The sequence below is a fragment of the Maylandia zebra genome, linkage group LG5 (assembly GCF_041146795.1).
Source record: "Maylandia zebra isolate NMK-2024a linkage group LG5, Mzebra_GT3a, whole genome shotgun sequence".
Lineage (NCBI taxonomy): Eukaryota > Metazoa > Chordata > Actinopteri > Cichliformes > Cichlidae > Maylandia > Maylandia zebra.
The window spans coordinates 13,742,821-13,764,145 of NC_135171.1; the positions used below are offsets into that span (position 1 = coordinate 13,742,821).

General features: G+C 42.2%; 1 protein-coding gene, 1 long non-coding RNA gene and 1 other non-coding gene across 4 annotated transcripts in view; 2 read left to right on the forward strand and 1 right to left on the reverse strand.

The window, feature by feature from the left end:
* The first annotated feature begins 947 nt into the window (after positions 1–947).
* LOC112434799 (uncharacterized) lies at positions 948–4,383 on the forward strand. The gene is made up of 3 exons (XR_003024228.2): positions 948–1,192; positions 2,489–2,604; positions 3,605–4,383. It is a non-coding gene; the product is annotated as an uncharacterized LOC112434799 (long non-coding RNA).
* A 3,485-nt stretch (positions 4,384–7,868) lies between these two features.
* The window catches only part of fgd5a (FYVE, RhoGEF and PH domain containing 5a), a 33,505-nt gene continuing 20,048 nt past the window's right edge, over positions 7,869–21,325 (reverse strand). Inside the window, exons 8-21 of one of the 2 annotated variants that reach the window (XM_004545318.5) lie at positions 17,345–17,435; positions 16,925–16,975; positions 16,728–16,786; positions 15,926–15,997; positions 15,655–15,723; positions 13,195–13,278; positions 13,028–13,107; positions 12,810–12,906; positions 12,320–12,457; positions 12,064–12,166; positions 11,818–11,954; positions 11,265–11,366; positions 10,790–10,944; positions 7,869–9,320 (exon numbers count right to left, since the gene is read on the reverse strand). In XM_004545318.5, the coding sequence (XP_004545375.2) occupies positions 9,284–9,320; positions 10,790–10,944; positions 11,265–11,366; positions 11,818–11,954; positions 12,064–12,166; positions 12,320–12,457; positions 12,810–12,906; positions 13,028–13,107; positions 13,195–13,278; positions 15,655–15,723; positions 15,926–15,997; positions 16,728–16,786; positions 16,925–16,975; positions 17,345–17,435 (1,275 nt within the window). In that variant the 3' untranslated portion in view covers positions 7,869–9,283. Of the gene's footprint in view, positions 9,321–10,789; positions 10,945–11,237; positions 11,367–11,817; positions 11,955–12,063; positions 12,167–12,319; positions 12,458–12,809; positions 12,907–13,027; positions 13,108–13,194; positions 13,279–15,654; positions 15,724–15,925; positions 15,998–16,727; positions 16,787–16,924; positions 16,976–17,344; positions 17,436–21,325 lie in introns of both variants that reach the window. The other variant, XM_004545317.5, reaches the window with a different exon arrangement.
* On the forward strand, positions 11,567–11,638 carry trnae-cuc (transfer RNA glutamic acid (anticodon CUC)). Its single transcript has one exon. It is a non-coding gene; the product is annotated as a tRNA-Glu (tRNA).

Below are 21,325 nucleotides of genomic sequence, written 5' to 3' on the forward strand. Positions count from 1 at the left end.
GGAGATTGGAGTGCAGCCCTCTCTTCTTCGTGCTGTCTTTCATCTTCTCCTGGAGGAGTTTTCTATTTTGCCGCAGAGCTTGATCAAGCTTTCCTTGCAAGCTTTCGTTGTGTTGCTTGATGCTCTGAAGCTTGGAATGCATTTCTTTCTCTTTTAACTCCTTTTGCCTTTTCTCTTTGAGAAGCTTTTCATTTTCTTGCAGTGTGCGATCAAGCCTTTTTTTGTCTACACTGTACATTAGCTCCATTTCTTGGAGATTGCTGTGCAGCCCTCTCTTCTTCATGCCGTCTTGTTTCTTCTCTTGGACAAGTTTTTCATTTTGTTGCAGGGCTTCATCAAGTTTTCCTTGGAGCTCCTGGTTCTTTTTGTCCATGTCATGGAGATCCTGTTGTTTCCCCTCAATAATAGCTTCCTTTTCTTGAAGCTGGTATGACAACTTTTTTAGTTGAGCGCTCTTTTGCTCATTTTCCTCCATCAAGAACTTAATCTTCTCTGCGTTTCTGAGCGCTTCATCCTCCAGTTCTTCCAAACGCTTTTCCTCTAGTTCCACTTGGTCACACCAGGGAAGAGAGGAAAGGGAAGAGTCTAGTGGCTCATCCCAAGGAAGAGCGTATGGGTCAACTTCTTGTCCCTTTGGATTTTTTTGAGACATGTTTGGTCTGGATACAGTTACAACTGCAAAGGATCCAAATATTTCAAAAGGCTTTTCTGGCGAACGGTTCAATGCTGCACACATCAAGGCTGCGAGAAACGGACTAAAAGTCGTTGCTCTTCACCCCTATTTATAGGTTTTTGGATCAAAGGAAAGAATGGTGGTAAGATTCTACGTGTGTGACGTCATAATTCTGTAAGGCAATGAGGTTGTCACGTGATATTTTTGGAGGAGGGCATTTTTCAACTTGGACAAATTATCAGTAAAGTTTCAATCTCTGTTATTTTTCCCCAAAAAACGTGTTGTCGCAATCATGTTTTCTACTGTAATTGGTGCCAACAGATGGCGCAGTTTAAAGTTGGCTGTTACTCTGCCCAGGCTGCTACCATAGAAGAAGAATGTAGACCAATAGTACTTTAACGATGTCCGCTGATCGTTTCCGTGTAAATCTTAGCATTGCTTTAGCCGTCAAGCTAAAGGTTTAGCTTCATACTGCCATATTTTCAGAGTAACAAAATATTTAAACGGTCTCAGATCATGGTGAGTATTTGAAAAAATGTTTATTTAATGTGAAGCCTGTGATGTGGAAAGGTTAGCAAGCGTAATTTTGCCTATTGTGTTATACACGGGTGCTTACATCCGAGTAGTGTTAATCTTTTCTAAGGTCCATGGGTTTATCCAACGAGCAGCTAAGTCACCGTTATATCTGTAATTTTGTGTGCAACGTCTTAATGCAAAAAAACAAAAAAAAAACAAAAAACCCACAATGCGTTTTTAAGCTCTCTCTGCGTTCACTGTCTCTGCAAGTGTCAAACTTCCTCGCTTTAGCTGATGCTAACCAACATTAGCGCTTACGGTTCGTATATAAACACAACTGTCAGCCCTTCACTTTTGGTGCCGACAACATTTTGAGCATTTTCTACAGTTTGTGAAATGGTCGCCATTGGCATTACATGCCAGTAGTGTTCGCTAATTGACTTTACCGGGGATTATATTTATTACAACGTTACTGCGTGGAAGTGATCATAGTGTATGCTTATGAACGTGAGTGGTAGGTGTTATTAGTGCGACTTTACCCTTAATTAGTTTTCCCACCGGAAGTAGAGTTGTTTATGCGACGTGATGGCTAGAGCAGTCCCAAACAATCGATTGCGTTTCTTAACAGACCAATTCTCTCCAAACTTTTAGGGTAAGCTAGACTCGAGATATGGTTGCAATAATACGAACAAGAGCGCAACAGCATATTGACAATGGCGAGAACTTTAATATTTACATTGTGTTAGTGCACCCATCGCTCCGCATCCTTAACGCTACATTGATGTCGAGAGTCTCTGACACAGCTGTGCTCTGCAGCACAGACACCCTGCTTATCTGTGATTCGGCCAGACTGGTGTTGAACTCCAAAGACATGCGCGGGGTTAGGTTAGTTGCTGTTGGTGTGAGTGGTTGTCTGAGTCTCTCTAATAACCCTCCAACAGACTGGCGACCTGTCCAGGGTGTACTTTTGCCCTATGACAGCTGAAATACAACCTGAATAAAATAAGTAGGAGAAAATGAATGATGTTTATGAACTGTAGTTAATGTAGTCAGACAATAAGTTACCGAGCAACAGGCCACAAGTCTTGGTGCAGAATCATACTAAGATTTAAAAAATAAAATGTTGGCACTGGTGTTTGAAACAGTATACTGTCAGTAAGACTGGAGCAACTGGACACATCTGGAAACTAATAACTAGAGTAGTTAGTAACATTTTGTTACTGCATCCATTTAGCCAGGTATAATTAGCATGTCTACATACATGTCATTTCTAATGTGGTCCTATGTGGTATGTTGTAGGACAGTGAAGTGTCTGACACTGACCATGTACCAGTGCCTGAGAACACTGGTATGGAGGGGGAGAACGCACCTCTTTACTGTATTTGTCGGAAACCAGACATCAACTGCTTCATGATGTAAGTATATATCAGTTTTATATTTGCAGTATGCGCAGTAGGGGTGGGCGCTAGCTTCAGCAATGTTATCAGAGGTTTTTTTTTTTTTTAAATGAAGAGCTTCTATTTCGAGAAAACTACCAATAAGGATATATGCACAGATATAGAAAACAATACTGTAACATTTTATTGATGCTTGCAGTTTGGAGGCAGCAGTATTTGCAAGTGTAACTAAATTCCAGGCATTTTCCATCCTTCTTTTCCTATCAGCTTTTTTCTAGTTGTCAGTGTGAACCAAGGTGTCAGCAGCAGCATTATAGTGCAAAAGTAGTGACCCAGCATAGATCAAATGTAAGCACAAAAGTAGCCAAGGTAGTGTTTTTCCTGGAAATTTTAAGTGAAAGGATAAAGTAACTGCTTACCACTTTAGTTTAACAATGATTAATGAAATGTAACCGTGTAACTCATCAGCAGTCTGCACAGTATGGTCACATATTAAAACTGAAGAATATGTTGTACTTGTTGTAGTGTTTCATCATGGGTCCAGTTTTTACCCAGGTGCTTAAAGCCCTTCTTTACCCTCATGTAACACCAACAGTAACTTCCAACCACTATTTCCTGTTCCTGTCAGTCAAACAAACAGACGACAAACATCTTCTATAAACAGGAATAATGTCATTTTATCGGATTAGAAAACATCTAATCTAGCGTTGATATTACACTGCTGTTTAGTGTCTGGCTGATCTCAGTGTCACCAAAATATCTGCCCTACATGTCAAACAATGAGAGAACTTGAAACAGTAACATCACCTAGCAGCTTATTTTAATTAGTGCTAACGTTTTGTTTGCTGGCTAACATTGCTATTATTATAGTCACAGTTAATTGACTTTGAATAGCTTTATTTCAAAAGTAATTTTACAATTTCACAGCCATTTAGCTGTGTTAACTGTACATGCTGTAGGTCATAAGGCGTGCATGGATCATTTTTATAATCAGCCTCTTATCTTTTGTCCACCACAGGCTTTGCCATGATAAATTGGTCAGTTGACAACCAGGAGCCGTACACCTTAACCTCAGAGGCCAGGACATCCAGGGGCAGTGTGAACACGCACTTGCTTAAATGGGACGCAAGACGGACCTCACAGCCCTTTGTTCCTTCAGTGGGCTGGTTTCAGTCATTATGCAAATGTACTGTTTATAAGGTTGGGGAAACCTGCAGTCAGCTGAGACTGAAGAAGTCACTTGGATGAGTGACGAAACGTTTCTCCCACAAAACGCTACGTCCAGATGAACAAAATCAACTTTTGGAGATTTGCATAATGACTGACTGTCACGGTTCTGGGTCCGTTGGACCCAGTATTTTGAGTTTATTATATTTGGTGTAATTTTGCATCAGGGATTGTTTTCTTGTTCTCTTGTGTTAATGATGATGATGATTATGATGTTTATTATTAGAGTTTCATGTTTGTGTTTAGGATTTGTTCTTCGGTTGGGTCTGCTTAGTATATGTCTAGTTCCATGTGTCATTTTCTGTCTGTCTCTCAAATGTCAAGTCTGTGTCTTAGTATGATGGTTTCTTGTTCCTGTTTTATTGTGAAGGTCTGCGTCTTATGTTAGTGTGGGCAGCTTGGTTCCCCCCGTCTCGTTAACCCTGATCTCTCCCAGCTGTGTCTCCCTCCTGTTGCCCATTCGCTGATTACCACCCTGTGTATATTAGCCCTGTGTTTTCCTGTGCTCAGTGTCGCGTCGTACCCTGTTTCTGTTTCATGCCAGCAATAAAAGCTGTGGTTTTAGTTACATTTCGTCTCGGAGTCCTGCATTTGGATCCACATTTCCACCTGCCCGCACACAGAGCCCTGACACTGAAACCAGCCCATTGAAGGAACAAAGGGCTGGGAGGTCAGTTTATTCATCATAATTATGCAAATTCTCATGCCCATTGATCAGCAACCACTCTCATTCAAAAAGGCATCTCTAAAATGTAAAAGTGAGGACAAGTGAAGTTTTGCAAAGTACAATTAGATTTCCAGTCATTTGATGATACAGTCACATTGCACTAACTCTTAGATAAGTGGCTAGGGGTTCTCCAGAAACTTTGTGGGATCTTCTTGAGTTTAAAAAAATCTGCTATTCTGACCAGACAGCCAGCAGGGAAAGGTTTGCAATCAAGAGATAAGCTGAGAGCTCAGTGTCAACATTAGTGGGCCTGTATTGAGGAGAAAAGATCTATTCCAATAGAAGGAAATCAAACACTTAAACACTTGGAGGGGTGGAGCAGTGAGTTCAGGGTGTGGTGTTAGAGCAGGCTGACCCACACAGCTGTTCTCCATTACCTGGTCACGCCTTCCCTGCTTCAGTAGGATGCTGGGGTCTAACAGGAGAGCAGTGTGCTGTAATGGGACAAGGCAGCTGCACAAGAAAATATTGTAAATAAAATCATCCACGTGCTTACAACGCGGTGTGCCTTCTTATTGTGATTTCGTTTACAAAACTCATGCAACATTACTGCATTACTAATTTTTCTAGTATCTGTTCTTGAGTAATTTCAGATCTCTCAAACTAGTGGCTGACCAGCTGGAGGGGTGGGAGAAAAGTCCTCTCTGGACAAAATGTCACTTTGATACAGTAATAGAGAAATGCATAGTTGAGTTAACTCGCATGCCTTTGAAGACACTGGAAAACCGAAAGGCAACATGGTGAACATGAAAACACGAGGATCTACAGCTAAGACTTGCACACAAAACTGTGCTGTAGCTGCTCATTTAAACATATGTTGGTACAGCTGCTTCAATGGACAACATAACTGTAAATGAGTGTTTGACAGAGTAACGTTTTTTTCCTCATTCGGGAGTGAATCCACAAACTTTAAAGTAGCGCCACAGGGTATGTAAACTTTCCTTGCAGAGAAGGAAACTACATATGCATTTGATGTTGGATAAATGGACACTGTACCCATGTCCTTTTACTTATATGTACATATACTTTTTATTTTACTCCAGCAATTGATCCTCCAGTTCTAACCATAGCCTCTTTTTCGTTTATTTTTTGATAACGCTCATTCTTATATTAAAACTTATGTTAAACTTCTTCAAATTAAATCTTGGATGATTAGTCACTTATTTCCTGATCGATCAGCCTTTATCTTGATTTTAATCTGTCATTACCCCACTCTTTATCAGGAAATAAAGAAAATTCAAAGGTCATCTGTAAAAAAAAAAAAAAAAAAAAAAAAAAGAAGCATGGATTAGGACTCTAACGTCAGCCACAGAGCTGCATTTAGGTATGTTGCAGTTCAAATTGAGCATCAGAATAGGCAAAAAAGGTGATTTAAATGACTCTGAACATGGAATAGTTGTTGCTGCCAGACCAGCTGGTCTGAATATTACAGAAACTGCTGATCTACTGGGATTTTCCTCACATATCAATCTCAGAATAGGTTTTACGGACGGCTTTGACCTCATAGGAATACAACAGTAGCTCAAATAACCACTTGTTATAACCAATGTATGCAGAAGAGCATCTCTAAATGGACATCACACTGAACCTTGAAGCAGGTGGGCTACAGCAGCAGAAGACCACACTGGGTGTCTCTCCTTTCAGCTAAGAACAGGAAACCGAGAATACAATTTGAACTAAACTGGACAGTAAAAGATTGGAAAAACATTGCCTGATCTGATGAGTCTTGATTTCTACTGTAACATGCAGATGGCAGAGTCAGAATTTGGTGTAAACAACTTGTATCAACAGTTCAGCTTGTTGATGGTGGTGTAATGGTGTTGGGGAACACTTTGGGCCTCTTCATACCAACTGAGCATCATTTAAGCACCACAGCCCGCCTGAGTATTGTTACAGACCACAGTGCACTGTGGTCATAAAGTACTGTGTACTGTCTGATGGCTGCTTCCACCAGGATTACACTATGCCATAAAGGTCAGATCATTTGCAACTATTTTTTTTTTTTTAACATGACAGCGAACTCATTGTACTCAAGTGGTCTCCACAGTAACCATCGCAGTCCACTGAGCACCCTCGGGATGGTGTGAAATGGGAGATTTGCATTAGTGGTTGCTATGATGTTAATATGGAGCAAAATCTCTAAGGAATGTTTCAAGCAACTTCATCTATGCCATTGAGAATCATACTGCACAGCTAAGCTCAGAAGCCAAAATTTAATGCTTTAAATAGGATGCAGGGTATGCAAATTATCACATGATCAGGCTCCTCAGGTGCTTAGTCACCCTTAAGATGACTGTACTCAGAAACATGATGAGCAACCAGTGAGAAGTATAAAGGGCTCTATCTAAATCCCCATTTCGGCAAATCGCTTTTTGTCTGGATTTTAACTGAGATCATTTACACCTGGAACTCTGAGTAATGCAATTCTGGATGATCTGCTGCTCTCTATTCAATGGTTTTCTTGTGACTTGCCAACTTTGCTGTTGTTCAGTTGTGAGCTGTATTGTGCAGACTGTGTGTTGTACTACCTCTGCTGTGTTTGTGGTTGAGTTTCATGTATTTGAAAGACCACGGGCCTTTGCAAATAAGCTACGACTATAAATTCAGTGTTGTGTGCACACGCTTATACTGATACACGATAAAACAATAAAACAACAAAATGAATCCACTTTCTTTCTTTCTTTCTTTCTCTTTTAAAACCTTATATTAAAAGCAAAATATTTCCATCCATATCAGTGGGCTGACAACTTCATTAACATTACCATGTAAGTCCACTTTTTCATTGATTATTAAATCTTATTTTCACTTAACACCAGTTATTTCCTCATGCTCACACAAACAGGATTTAGGCTGGCTAAAGTTCATATTAAACCAGTTTGACACGATGTAGTGCTGCCCCCTTCTGGATTAAAGGGTCACTTAACCAAGCTGTATTTTTCCAGCACCACAGGCAATAGAGGAGGATAGGTACATTGTGTTCTCATTTCTCCATCACCCCGGTATTTATGACCAGGAGGAGATAAGCACAGCGTGAACATCAGTACAAAAAACACACAATGCATAGCAACAAGACGTGAATAAATCCTAATAATACAACAGACAATTCTGTCGGAGAGAAGAGGATGAAGTGCACAGCCATTTCTGAGCATCCAGTGCTGTTGTGCTTGTAACTAACCTCAGCAAAGCCAGAACCCCACACACATACAAAAAGTTACTATGCTGTTGCAGTGGGTATCATTTTACAGTCGCTCGTTATTGTTGATACTGAATTATAATGCAAAAAAGAAACAAGCCTGCAGCACAGCACAGCGAACGCCCACTAAGTAAGCATTTTTAATGTAGTTTATTTTTTTATATGCATCTATATACATAAACATTTACAATGCAGTATATGCTATAGAGGTACAACGATAGTAACACTGTAGGTGTGAGCTATAGGAAACGGGTAGAAAAGCTGAACAGTACTCAAACATGTGCTTTTGATATCATGCTGCTTGTCTGATGATGGATCTTCATTCTGAAAGGAACAGATAATGCCATTGGATGGGTTATTTAAGAGAAACTGCATCTGATTATGAGTGAAATCCTGTGGCACGAGTGGCTGAGATCACTCTAATACTGTGAGGATGAAGGTAGTTTGACAGCATTTTTAAGAAGCTTTTGTATAATAAAGCAGCCAAAGTATGATTATATCTAGCAGCATATATATACAGCATTAAAAAAGGCCCTCATAAAAATGGCACAATAACATGTTCTTATGTGAGTGCACAGTAACTGACCTGTTCAAAAATACTATAAGGTTAAAGTATATGTAAGAATAGATTAAAAAGCAAGGTCCCTCCGTACAGTACTGTGATAACATAAAGAGTGAGGCACATTCATCATCACTTGCAAAATGCACTGCATTCAACAGGAAGAAAGCAACTGGCACTTCAGAGCTGTGTGAAAAATTTCTAAAAGACTTTTAAAAAATACAAAGTATCTTCAAAATTGTTCATCCTTTGACAAATGCTTTAGAGCGGACAGCATGCCGAGGGTCATTTCTTCACTTTGCAGATTCAACACAAGAGTAAAACTGTGTAAAACTCCACAAGAACAATAATGTACACATACTATGATGATTAAAACGAACCCTTATTGGGGACATCGTGAATCACAATTTTTATACAGATAAATCATCTAACTCACTTCAGTATCTGCAGCGTATACTTCACAATATATATTCAGAATACCAAGTATCTCTCCGTTCCCCCTTTACAAGATATGCATACTACCCTGAAGCAAAGGTTATTTTTCATGTCTTTGCAGTTACCATGCATAACTGCAACGAAACTGATATGAAAGGACGTCTCCTGCAGAAGACAAAGAGTGGTTTAACAGTCCAGTGGAAAGTCGGGTAAAATACACCAGAAAAGCAAAAAAAAAAAAAAAAGGAAAAAGTGCAGACATCTGAAAAAAAAAGGTGAAAACAGAAGAAATAAAAATTTTTCTCTCAGGTGACGTATTTAAGGTATCTGAGCTGCTCCTGAAGGCTCTTGTGAAATCCGACTCGAGGATTCTGCTGCTCTTCTCCATACAGCAGAATTCCTTTGAGGAAAAATCTCCCAGGTGTTTGAATTGTCACTCAATATCCCACAAAAGGCCTGATGTGACGAATCCTTACTGATGGACTGAGTTCACATGCAGCAGGTAGCTTTGCTGCAGTCACGGAGTGGATGCGTCATTTATTTAACTTAGCAGATGCTATAAAATAGTGGCCTCCTCCATGGCATTGACCCATCTGAAACACAAAGAAGTGGAGCATTAGACCTTCGAACTCATTGTCTTTTTTTTGACTGGATTTGAAAGTCAGCTTATGTCACAGATCAGAGGTCAAGGTGTGTTTTTCCCAGTGTTTTTCTGTTTTCTCATAATTATGATACTAAATTGTTAATATGAATATTAACCACTTTGTTTTTCGTGGAATATAATCAACAAATTAAATCTTACAAACTAGATCATAAAACTCAGCGGCTTCTTTGTCTTTTTTTATTTAACAGGTTTGTATGATTTGCACTCGTGTACACCTTCTGCTCATTCTCTTTATCAGCTTGTTTTGATTTCAATAGACTATTTTACTGTGAAACACTAAAAAAACATGATTAGTAGTTTAGTAGTACTTTTAGTGCCATTTTTATCAGCAAAAACTTGAAGTAATCATGTATGACTTTATCCCTCTCCACATCATTGTGGAGGAATTTTGCCCACTTTTCTTTACAGAGTTTCTTCAGTTCATCGAGATTTACTGGCATTCATATATGCACAGCTCTCTTAAGGTCCCACCAGAGCATTTCAATCAGGTTGCGGTCTGTGTCTGAACTTTAAATGTTAAAAAGGCTCTCTTTTATTGTTGTGACACGCTTATATTTAACTTTAAGCAGAAAAAAAAAAAAGGATGCAAATCTTCGTTAGGGAGTCAGAACAGATTTCACGGAGCGCCGTGAGAATGAATCCATTTTATTTGATATTTAAAAGAAAGTGCCTTGGAGTTATTTTTCTTTTTATGTCATCCCATCCCAGGAGCCCCTCAAAGGAATCCAGTTTAAATCTTGGAAGACCTCCTGCTCAAATACTTTTCAAAAATAAATATATATGCACTCTTTTGAACTGTTTTTACAAGCAAAAAAACCCGACAACCTACAAAACAGGGCTGACAGTAAGTAACAAGTGAATTCAAATAAATTGTCATGGCCCATTATAATAATTGATGCCTTTTGTAAATCTCAAAGTCAGTTGGAAGAGAAACGAATCCACTTTAACAAACACAGCCTGCCACCTCCACTCTTTGCCAGTAAAATGGGGATGCTGCAAACTGCCACGTATTTATTAAAACAAAAAGTGCATTAATAAGCTTGCTGTCAGCCTTCACTGAGTCACACATTCTACCAAAACAGATCAGCAATAGAGGACATAAATGCAGATAAACGAGTGCAAACATTAAGAGAAGACAGGAGACTTGTTAACGGTCAGTGCAGCAATCTTACACGAGAAAGCGAGAATGCATGGAGAGTACATTATGCTGCACTGCAGGAGATCAGCTGCTCACTGCCTGCTGTCTAACATACCACACATGCCTTGCTACAGCTCCCTGGTGGTCCAGTGATTAAGATTTAGAGCTCTTGTTGCTGTAGTCTGGCTATGATTGCTAGTCAGAGAATGTGCTTTTAAAAGACACTCCATGAATGTGCTTGTAAAAGCTTTTGCACTGACCTGCGAGCAGTGTTTTGATCATCTGCTTTGAAGGTGTAGTAGAGTGTTTTCTTGTGGTACAAATGGAATACGTTACTGCTTTCTTCTCCCTCTGGCCTCTCAGTCAGCTTGACGGTGAAGCCCTGCAGAGGCAGACTCTCTGAAGCCACTTTATCCTGAAGGAAGCAGGCACAAGTTAAAAATGCCAATCTGGCCGTCAGCAGCAACAACAACTTAATAAGTTGCTCGTGCTTTGAGGAAAACAAAAGACAAAAGAAACAGAGAGAGAGAGAGAGAGCACAGAGATTCCCTTTATTAGTCAATAAGTGTTCTGCTCATGAGGCTGAAAAAGTTAAAGAAGTGGATATGTAGTTAAATAGCTGTCATGCACTCGAGAAGAGCTGGATAAAGGCAATAAGAATGTGTGAATGTGTTTGGGGCTGGTGTGGGAGACTCTGTGCCCCCTCACCTCACTGGCTGTGAAGGTGTAGAGCACCTTGTCTTTGAGGAGGAACCACAGTCGCTTCCACTTCCTTTTGCTCTTCTTCCTGCGCTGCAAACTCCCACTCATGGTGGAGCCCTCCACACCAAGTGACACCTGCAGATAATTGTAATTTATTAGACATTCAGAAACTCTAATAACAGGGATGATGAGTCAGCTGTTTGTTGCAGCTGTAAAGACAAATGAAAGGGTACAAAGTAGTGTGAACCCTAGTGGCAATTTCTGTGCACTGCAGGAAGCAGCTGGACTAGATTCCAGTGATGCCAGTACACACAGACATCTTCCATTCACACAGCTCCCTGGTGGTCTAGTGGTTAGGATTCGGCGCTCTCACCGCCGCGGCCCGGGTTCGATTCCCGGTCAGGGAATAATCTTTACTTTCCCCAATAATACAAGAGTATGTGGGATATGAATGTTTTTACAAGGTTTGCCTAAATATCACAGTGGTCCGTGTTACTTTGGTAATAAGAAGCAATACTCTCTTGCTTATAAAATAGTTATCAGGGTTTGAAAAAAGGGTAGAGATAACAGGCAGCGAGTAGTTCACCTGGGTCAGAGGGGATATGCTCTTTCGGGACTTCCACAGACTAGGCGGCTGCAGACTCTGGAAGACAGCGGAGAGGGGACGACTGGCCCGGTGAGTCCGAGGGCTGGAGTTATCACAGGCAGCTGACACACTTCCACCTGCAGGCAAATGCAAACTCATTTCCTTATCGAGGTAAACAACTGGAAATAATAAGGTTTACATTGTACAGTGAGTTTTGAAACAGGCACCAGGAAAGCTAAGCTTCACCTCTTTTCCTGAGCTCGGCATAACAGTGATCGCACACTTTAGCCAGTCTGTCTTTGAGGTACTTCAGAGGATATCTGTTTCTGGAACAAGCCCGGCACACCACCTGTGCGGACACATCAGTGACATCGTGATACATCTACAGTGAAAATCTCCAAAGTAACGGTAAAGTATGGTAAGATTATGTCCCCAATATCCCCAAACAAGTTTACAGCTAAACGCCAACCACGTTCGAGTGAGAGCAAACTTTGGGTCTGACCTTGCCACACGCATTGCAGTGGTGTCGTCTGAGAGTGAGGCTGAAGTCGGAGGTGCAGTTCATGCACATCATCACATGAGAAACTGGCACGAGGACAGGTGCAGCCTCGCCCAGCGCCATCCACAATTTCTCACGGGCCTGATTGGACAGCGATGTTGAGATGTTACAGCACGAATAAAGCTCGCTTTTTCAGAATTCAACTCTTAACCCTGTAAAGCCCGAACCACAAAATAATTGCCAGAAAAGTCTTTTTGTTTTCAAAGCTGAGAGAGTTTATTGAATCTTCTGACAAATACATATCATAGGAGTTGAACTGCAAGTTATTGCCAGCAATAATAAGTAGACAGGGCTTATAAATGGTAATTTATTTAAAAAGTGAATCATCAAACCCTTCTCTTAGCTAATTCTGCACCCTTTCTTACAATGACTCAGATGAAAGTTCTCTTCTATGACAAATCGTATTGTGTTACACTGAAGTTATTTTTCCTACCTCACTGCAGGGCCCGCCAAATGTGCAGAGTCCCGCCGCGTGGTCCGCTATGGCTCGACTTAGCGTGTGGAACCAGTCCTCCCTTTCTCCAACAGAACTGAAGAGAAATACAGAAATACAACACACCTGATGCCCCTGATGTGCCTGACTGAATGTGTAGATTTCTTTGGAAACGACAGCCATTGTTCACATCAGAGTTCTGAATGTCAGCGGCTCACCTGGCAGAGAGTGTAATAGTGATGTCGGACACCTCAATCTTAAGACAGTTCAGCACATTGCCCAGCGTGGGTTTGCTCACCTGTGTGTGACAAACAAGACCAGATCACAGTGCAGTAAAAAGCAAAAAAGCAAAACGTGTTTATGAAACTTGGAAAAGTTCATGTACCTTCATCCCTGACAGAGACAGTGTGTTCTTGAGCCTGTATTTCCCATCCTGCTGAGGGTAGGTGTACAGCATTATGTCGTTCATCTGAAGGAGAAAAAGGAAAGAAAATATAAGAGGTATAGAAAGATTTCACTATTTGAGATATGATGGCTTATTCTCACAACATTTACTGAAACTGCCAACATTAAAAAAAAAACAAAAAAAAGAGAAACAATAAATTAATTCATAGTATTTTTTATTAACTGATTTATTTGTTGACTAAACTTTTGATTCGTTGTAGATTTTTACAGTTTCTTCTCCTGATGAGAAAATTATTTACCTCGGATGTAATATCACCTGCTAACACAAGGTGGTAGTGTTATATGAACTTAAGCACCACAGCTGCCCAAAACAGCACCGAGGGTAGAGCTGGTTAAGTACTAGGCTGTGTTTTCACAGCACACTCACCTCTGTGCATCCTGTCAGCACAGAATTCCCATGTATGCACACAACAAAATTAGGCATTACTGTAAGGAAAATGTTTATTTTCCTGTCAAACCTGAGGTATTTGAATCCCCTGAATTCACCAAGAGTCTATTGTGTTCTCACAACACAGACAAAAGAAATGACATCATCGGTCACACCTTATGTGTGCTCTAAACATCCGCTGGGGCCTTATAAGCAGCATCCAGGAATTCTCCACCCTGCTCTGGACTCCGGGCCTCCCCTCTACTTCACAGCCTTCTTAGGCTACGCTGAGAACCAGAGCTGGGTGGAACTGGCCACCTTCACCACAACAACAACACTAACAGCAGCAGTAACGCATTTCATTGGACGACTGGCTGGAGACAAAACACTGCATGATAGCCAAGCCTGAGCCCTGCCTACGACCTCTGTGCTCGAGCCGCCGCAGCTCTTCTGCTCCACCCTGCACTGCTCATTTACTCATTCCACAGAAATCCAAGCAAGCGCCAAGTTAACAGATTTCACAGACATGACCCACGAGACGCAAATTATATCCACTTGAGCAACCAAGACATTTACTTTTTTCGACAGTGGCATTTCATCTCCTTCCCTAAAAGCATCACCTCCTTTACCTCCCCCTTTTACTCTTTCCCTCTGACATCTCTCTAGATCTCCATCCTCCCTCTTAATCCCTCCTCTCACTCACTCAGCCTGCTTTTCTTTCTTTTGTGAGCCCTGGCTTGTGACATGGGTGCTGCTTCTCTCTGTCACAGAGGTGGTTGATTGCTTTCATCGGCGCTGTTTGTATTTCAGTTTCCCATTAATAACACCTGAACCTCTGGAGCTGTTGGCTTCAAGGGAGCAAATAGCTTTATAGTCCTAATAGCCTACAAGTATCAACCACTAACATTTTCAAGCTAGAGCTTATCAGTTTAAAAACAGCAAGAGACTGATGGAAGAGAACAAAATGAATCCTGAGTGTCTCAAATGTTACATGCTACCTGGAACACTCTATGGCAAATATGCTGCCCATGGAAATTCATAACATGAGACAGCACTGATTGCACATGAAACAATAGATGGGACTTCTCTATTTCACATTATGTGTTTGTGTAGCACCACCACCCCTCCTCCCTGCATTCTACAGGGTGTCTGGCCTTCACTTCGCTGTCAGTCCCCTCCCAATACACAGGAAGTCAGCATCCAGTGACCCACACCAAACATCCTGTAAGGAAGTGGGGCCCTGGAAAACAAGTCCTGGGAGGGGAGGAGGGGAGAGGAGGAGAGTGGAGAGGGAGGCCCTTGGCTAGATGGGTGTGGTGTTTAGTCGAGGTCTTACAGCCTTGGCCTTGTGCCCCCCACCCTTCCCCAAAACCTCACCTAACTTGTGGCACAACCCTGTCCAACATTCCTCCACATTTTCTGCAGACCACGCCAGCATTCATTTTAACATTACCTAAATAACACTGCAGGTGTTTTCTGTCCTCGTGCTGTCCATCCACACCTTGCTTAAAACCACACGAGTTTCTTTTGAACTCTAACTGAGATGGCACTTTCCAAAGATACTGAAATCACGAGGCTTTGTTTTGGTAAACGTGTGTGAAATAATGCAAAAAGCACCTGAAAGAAAGGTCAAGCTATAGCCAAATGTTTGATTAAGTCACTCAGGATAAATATTAAATACGCTACTTTGAACAAAGATTGGCACCCAACTGATTTATTGGTGAGGTAAAACTATTGGCTGATATTAGATATTTACCAGTCTTTCAGCAAAGGTTAATAAGGCTAATACATAAAAAGAAGAGATGGGAGAAACAACCTTCCACCATGTTACGAGTGTTTACATTGCACAGTTTGTCCACCACATTTCCTTTAATCTTTCCTATGATTAGCCTTTTTTAAAGATAAGCTAGGCTAATCACAGCTAATATTAGACCATTTCAAACTACTGAAGAAACAAAATAGTGAAATACTTTTAAGCTTTAACACCAGTAGTGTCCGATGTAATGCCATTACCAGAAACAGGTGCCGAGGTTGCCTACTTTTCCTGGAGACCTTCATGAGTGTGCCCTCTTTGACAAACATCTGCCAAAAGAAACAGTATAAAAGCTTTGCATGTTAGGTTGATGTAATGTTGTTAACTAATCCTTACAAGGGTGGGGGGGTCATGACCAGTCTTTTTTATGCTTTCAAAGTGACCTCAGAGATCTGGCATTCAGATTTTGGTGTTGCTTTGTTTTTGACAGTGCAGCAGTAACGCTGTCAGACAGAACCACACGATGCTCACCCTTCCAGGTTTCAGAAGGTCCCTCTTCCCTTTCACGCTGTATTCAATGTGGACCAGACGCAACAAGTTTTCCTGCAGAAGAAGAGAAGCAGGAAGTTAGCGAGAGAGAGATTATCTAGTGATTGATGGAAGAGAAGACAAAGAACTGAACCATCCCTGTTTCTCTGTGTCTGCCATCCCTCACATTTTTAGTATCACATCCCTTTCCGACTCCCTCCCTTTCATGCCCAAAGAGAGATGTGCTACCACCGTCTGTCAGTCTCTGTGTGTATGTGCGTGTGTCAGGGCTTGTGCACAAATGAGAAAAAAAGTGTGATAAACACAGGAGGTAAGCCAAAGAGCCACATGGGAGCTCAGCAGTGAGGTGGGGTTGCCAGTTCATTCACAAACCATTCCCTCCCTTATAATTATCTCCATGAAGAGATAGTGTGTGTGTGTGTGTGTGTGTGTGTGTGAGGGTGGGGGGGTCATATTCACCCTTTACACTGCTCCCTTTGTAATAAACACCTGGGACTTTCTGATGACATCATCTTTCCTTGCCTCTTGCGTAAATCAACAAGCTAAATGCCAAAAAAAGAGGAACAGAGCTCCCCTTCACTCCTGCAAGTCGTTTGGAAGAAGGATTCACGTGGGAGAAAAACCTCAGCTGTCTAATCTTGTCACGCTTGAAAATTGTTCTTTCATTGCCACGCAGAATAAAGACGCAGCAACTGCAACGGTGAGCTGTGAATATGTCAAACTCAACAGGGGCTACACAGTCTGAATGTAAACTCGCGGGGTGTATCCTGACTCAGAGACTCACCCCCTGTTTCAGATTGTCGTTGGCCTGGTCGGCTACCTCGGACACAATCACCAAGGCAGCTGCAACACAAACAGAGAAAGAAAAAGAGAGAGTGTTGGAACTTGGAACCGTCTCATTGGCTCTGACACAACAGCCAGGCACCGATACACTGCGTGCAAGTGTGCACGCGTGTGTCAGCACAAAGCATGCAGATTTACCCTGAGTGTCCTCGTATTCTTTGGAATCAGGAGAGAGGTTGTTCAGGTAATCTGGAGAAATCAGAGAGAAGATATGAAAACAAGACAAGGTAAAACAAGGTTAAATCTGAATTTGCAGGTGTGAAGCATCTACAGTTGTCTGGCCATAACTAGTGGTACAAATTAAACTGTATCTTTAAGTCCAACTTTTGCAAAAATACACACTGTTGAAAATGAGTGGTGGACCCCAGACAGCCCCAGCCCAGTATAACTCCTGGGATGCACAATACTATGCTGAGTGGCTACTGTTAGCTGATGTCAGCAAACCTGGCTGGTTAAGCTGCCACATAATTGCTCCAAGTGGAAACAACAGCTCATGTTAAGCATAAATAACACTTTGTCTTACAATTAAATATGTGCATATGTGCGTTTATGTGTTACCTGTGAGTAGCATGCGGTATTGAAGCACTCTCACTATAACCTGCAGCAGCTGGTGTTTCAGTGGGACTTCTGCTTCTTCTGGGCTTCTTGTCTGCACAGACACACACACACATATTGGAAATTTTAGAGGCTTGTAAAAGATCATCCATGACTAGTCTACATGGAAAAGTTTTTATTAGGGGTCATTTGTTGAATTGTACACTGCAGACATATTATTTCCGCAGAACAAAATTATTGTGAAATTAAATACCTTCTCCCACAAAAGATCTCACCCACATAAGAGTGCAACGGTGCCCCTGAGCTACACACAAAGAGCCGCTTCTCTGGCTCCCAAATAAGGTTAACCACTATTAGTCAGTGTTGCAAGTCAAGGGCACAAGTGACCAAAGGAAACCTATGGGACAGGATGACCTTAAAACATCTTTTCCACCAGTGTATAAAAACCTGAAGCGACTCCCATTCTTCTGCTCGGTGCAGTCATTTGCAGGTGAAAGGGGACAAAAAGTGGCACAATCAGAGAGAGCTTTAGAAAATCAATCAGGATCTAATTGTCTCTGACAGGTATTTATGCCCTAAGCGGTGGAGAAGCAGTGGGGGTCTGTGTACTGTCTGTGTACACACACACACACACACACACACACACACACACACACACACACACACACAGAGTTTTTTTTCTAATCCAATGAAGTCCCATCCTTCATTAGCGAGGCACAGATAGCACCCTGCGGGAAACAGCATCTTCATCTTATTTACACCACACAAACGCATACACACTCGTGCACACACAGGAGCCCACGCAGACACAAACACCAGCTCTATCATCCAATTTCAGACGCATTCACACGTGCGTGCAGTGTGCAAATGATGGATCCCTTCCCACGTACACCCAGGCCGTGGTTGGTGATGAGATAACGCTGATTGGGGCTCTAAAAGGGGAGGGATGCGATATGACTTAAACACACCTCTTTGTCTTCATTATCTGAATTGCAGGAGTCAAAAAGTAACAGAAAGCTGAGGCCTCTTCTAGTGACGTCCACTCACCTACTCCTAAGGTTTCCGTGTATGAAGGTGTGGTTGGTTTTTTTTACCCCTCAGCTTCAGCCTTTACTTTTCTGTCTTCCTTCTTTCCTCCTCTCCCACTGATCACTGCATGATGCATTGAGAACAATAATAACTAGCTCTCCATTCTGTTTTCAGAGCATCCGCTCCACTCAAGTGTTGCTTGTAAATTGTCATCCAATTGACACTTGTAAAGAGGAAGTAGCTTTCGAGAGATGGTAATTAGCCTGCAGTTTGTTTGGGTGAGACCAAACGAAGGGGGAGAGAGGAGCGAATGTGCGATGCATTGTGCTGGCAAATAAACACCTCCACAGAAACGCAGAGATAAAAAAAAGAAGCCCCACACCTCTCACACTCTGTCACGGCCAGCTGATTTGCTGCCTGCACACAGAACTGATCTAATTGGGGAGTTGTAAAGGAGGCTGTGGCTCTAATTAGCTTCTGTCTGCCTCATTGCCCAGCTGCCTTTACAAGGATTTCACTCCATCGCTCTCTCTTCCCCCTATCGCTCTCTGTCCACCTGCTGCACAGCCTCCCACTGTCCCCCTAGGCTTCTGGCACAGGAGGAAACACGCAGCGTTTACACACATCTACGCTACCGCATGAATACTAATCCAACCCGAAGTGCTGTGGAAGGAGATTTCTGAAGTGTTTGCAGTTGAATGACATCCATGCAATTTGTGAATGACAATCGCCCTGCAAAGACAATCAGACACACACATGAAGGGACACAAATGAATTGGTAACAGAGGTAATGGGTAACACACAAGCACACCACGCTGTGTTGGCTCACGTGGTAAACGAGCAACACTGGCCGTCCAGAGGAGACTGTAATCCTGTAAGGGTCGAGCAGTGATCTGATCAGGGTCTGTGGCTACTTTATCACTGTCATCACCACATCCACAATGAAATTGCTAGCACTTATGCTGCAGCACTTTGGCTTGTGGCATTAAAAAAGCAACTGGCCGGGAGAGTGGAAAAAAGGAAACGGAGGTGTTGAGGGGAGGTAAGCACTGAAAATAGCCAGATCTAATGAAGATTGACTATTTTTAAATGCAGAAAAAAGAACAGCAAGCTGTGAGTACAATTACCCAAGTCAATGCTTGTGCTTTTTTGTAGGTATAATGACTTGAGATGTGCCACACAACCAGTATTAAACAACAACACAGCATCTCTCAGGAGCAGGAGCAGGTACAGTGTGCCTGTATGATTGTCTTTGCTCTCCCTCAGCCCTCTTTCCTCCTGATTACAGTGGGGTCACAATCACCATGTAACTCCCAAAGCAGTCCTTTGGTACAGCACAGCATTCATCACCCACACATAATGCCCTGGTGTGGGACTGTGGGAAGGACAGACTCCAGGTTACATGCTTATATGTAATAAGGGAAAAGTAAATGCAGGTTGAATATACAGTGACAGCTGGAGCGATCCTCCCAGGAGAATTTAATAGCGACTGCCACTCCGGGTGATACTTTCGGAGATGTAAGGCCAACCCCACATAAATCATTCAGACCAATCAAGCCATTCACGGCATATATTCCGGGTAAGCAGCAGTTTACGATGTGAGAAAAGGAGCTTATAGCCCCTTCATGTTGAGGCACGTAATTGACTTTGATCAAGGATATTTAGAGCCGAGCTTGTCCAAGTGTGGAAACATGTCGCAAGATTACGAAAGGTCGGTGTTTACTGTCCGTGGCTGCGAGTCATTTCTCAACTTCGCTCCCCCCTATTTATATTTGATCGGACAGAGCCAAAGTTTTTCTTTCTGGGAAGAGGCAGCTGCTGTTGAATATTCATGAGCGAAGACAGTTGGTGCCTTGTCCATTCATTTTTCTTATCAAACCACAAATGCTCGGAAGCATTGTGTCAGGCACTCATGGCGAATCAGCACACGGCATGGAGCTGGTGACGCATGCATTTGGTTACAGAGGAGCTGAGCTGAATAGGTAACATGAGGCAGTGCTTTCTAATGATCTGTACTCTGATGAAACCAGAGGCAGATGAGGCTTATATAAAGACTCAATCATTTGAATGCTGTGTATGTGGGTTTATCTATATGCTTTCTTAATATACTGCGTCTTACTCAAAATATGTCAGTCGTGGTTGTTACCCGCTCAAGCTGTACATGTTCATATTCAGCAGGAGCACAAAGTAAGGATTATTAAGCGGACCATGCGTACAATTTTTTGAAAACAGTGATGAAATTAGACCACAGATCCTATTAGACTGAGCCTTTGCTGATCCCTTCACCCAAATCCAACCTCCTGGATGAAGAGACACGCTGGCAAAACAGTGAGTATTTGCTGTGGAGTGGGTATAGAATATGCGAGCATGGCAGCAGAAAGGTCAGTTAGATGAAAAAGAGAGGGGATAGAGGGGGTTTAGAAAGGCCAGCGTCTCCCTGTGGAAGCTGGGTGACAAAAATAAAAGCAGAGAGCTGTAAAGTAAGCACCAGGGGAAACACTAGGTTTGATTTCTGCACCCTGATTTACTTTCCCTCCATGAATATTTAAAGTAAACCTGAGATTTTACTTTTGTTTATGTTTTTAAAAAAAATACTGGATCATTTTTAGTGAAGGCAGCACGGTGACAAGGTGGTTAGCACTGTTGCCTCACAGCAAGAAGTTCAGTGAGTTCAATTCCACCATCAGGCCAGGGTTTTCTGTGTGGAGTTTGTATGTTCTCCCCGTGTTTGCGTGGGTTCTCCCTGGGTGCTCCGGCTTCCTCCCACAGTCCATAGACATGCACTTAGTGGGGATAGGTTAATTGAAAAACGCTAAACTGCCCATAGGTGTAAATGTGAGCGCGAATGGTTGTCTATGTGTTAGCCCTGCGACAGACTGGAGACCTGTCCAGGTTGTACCCTGCTTCTCGCCCTAAGACAGCTGGGATAGGCTCCAGCCCCCCCGCGACCCTGAA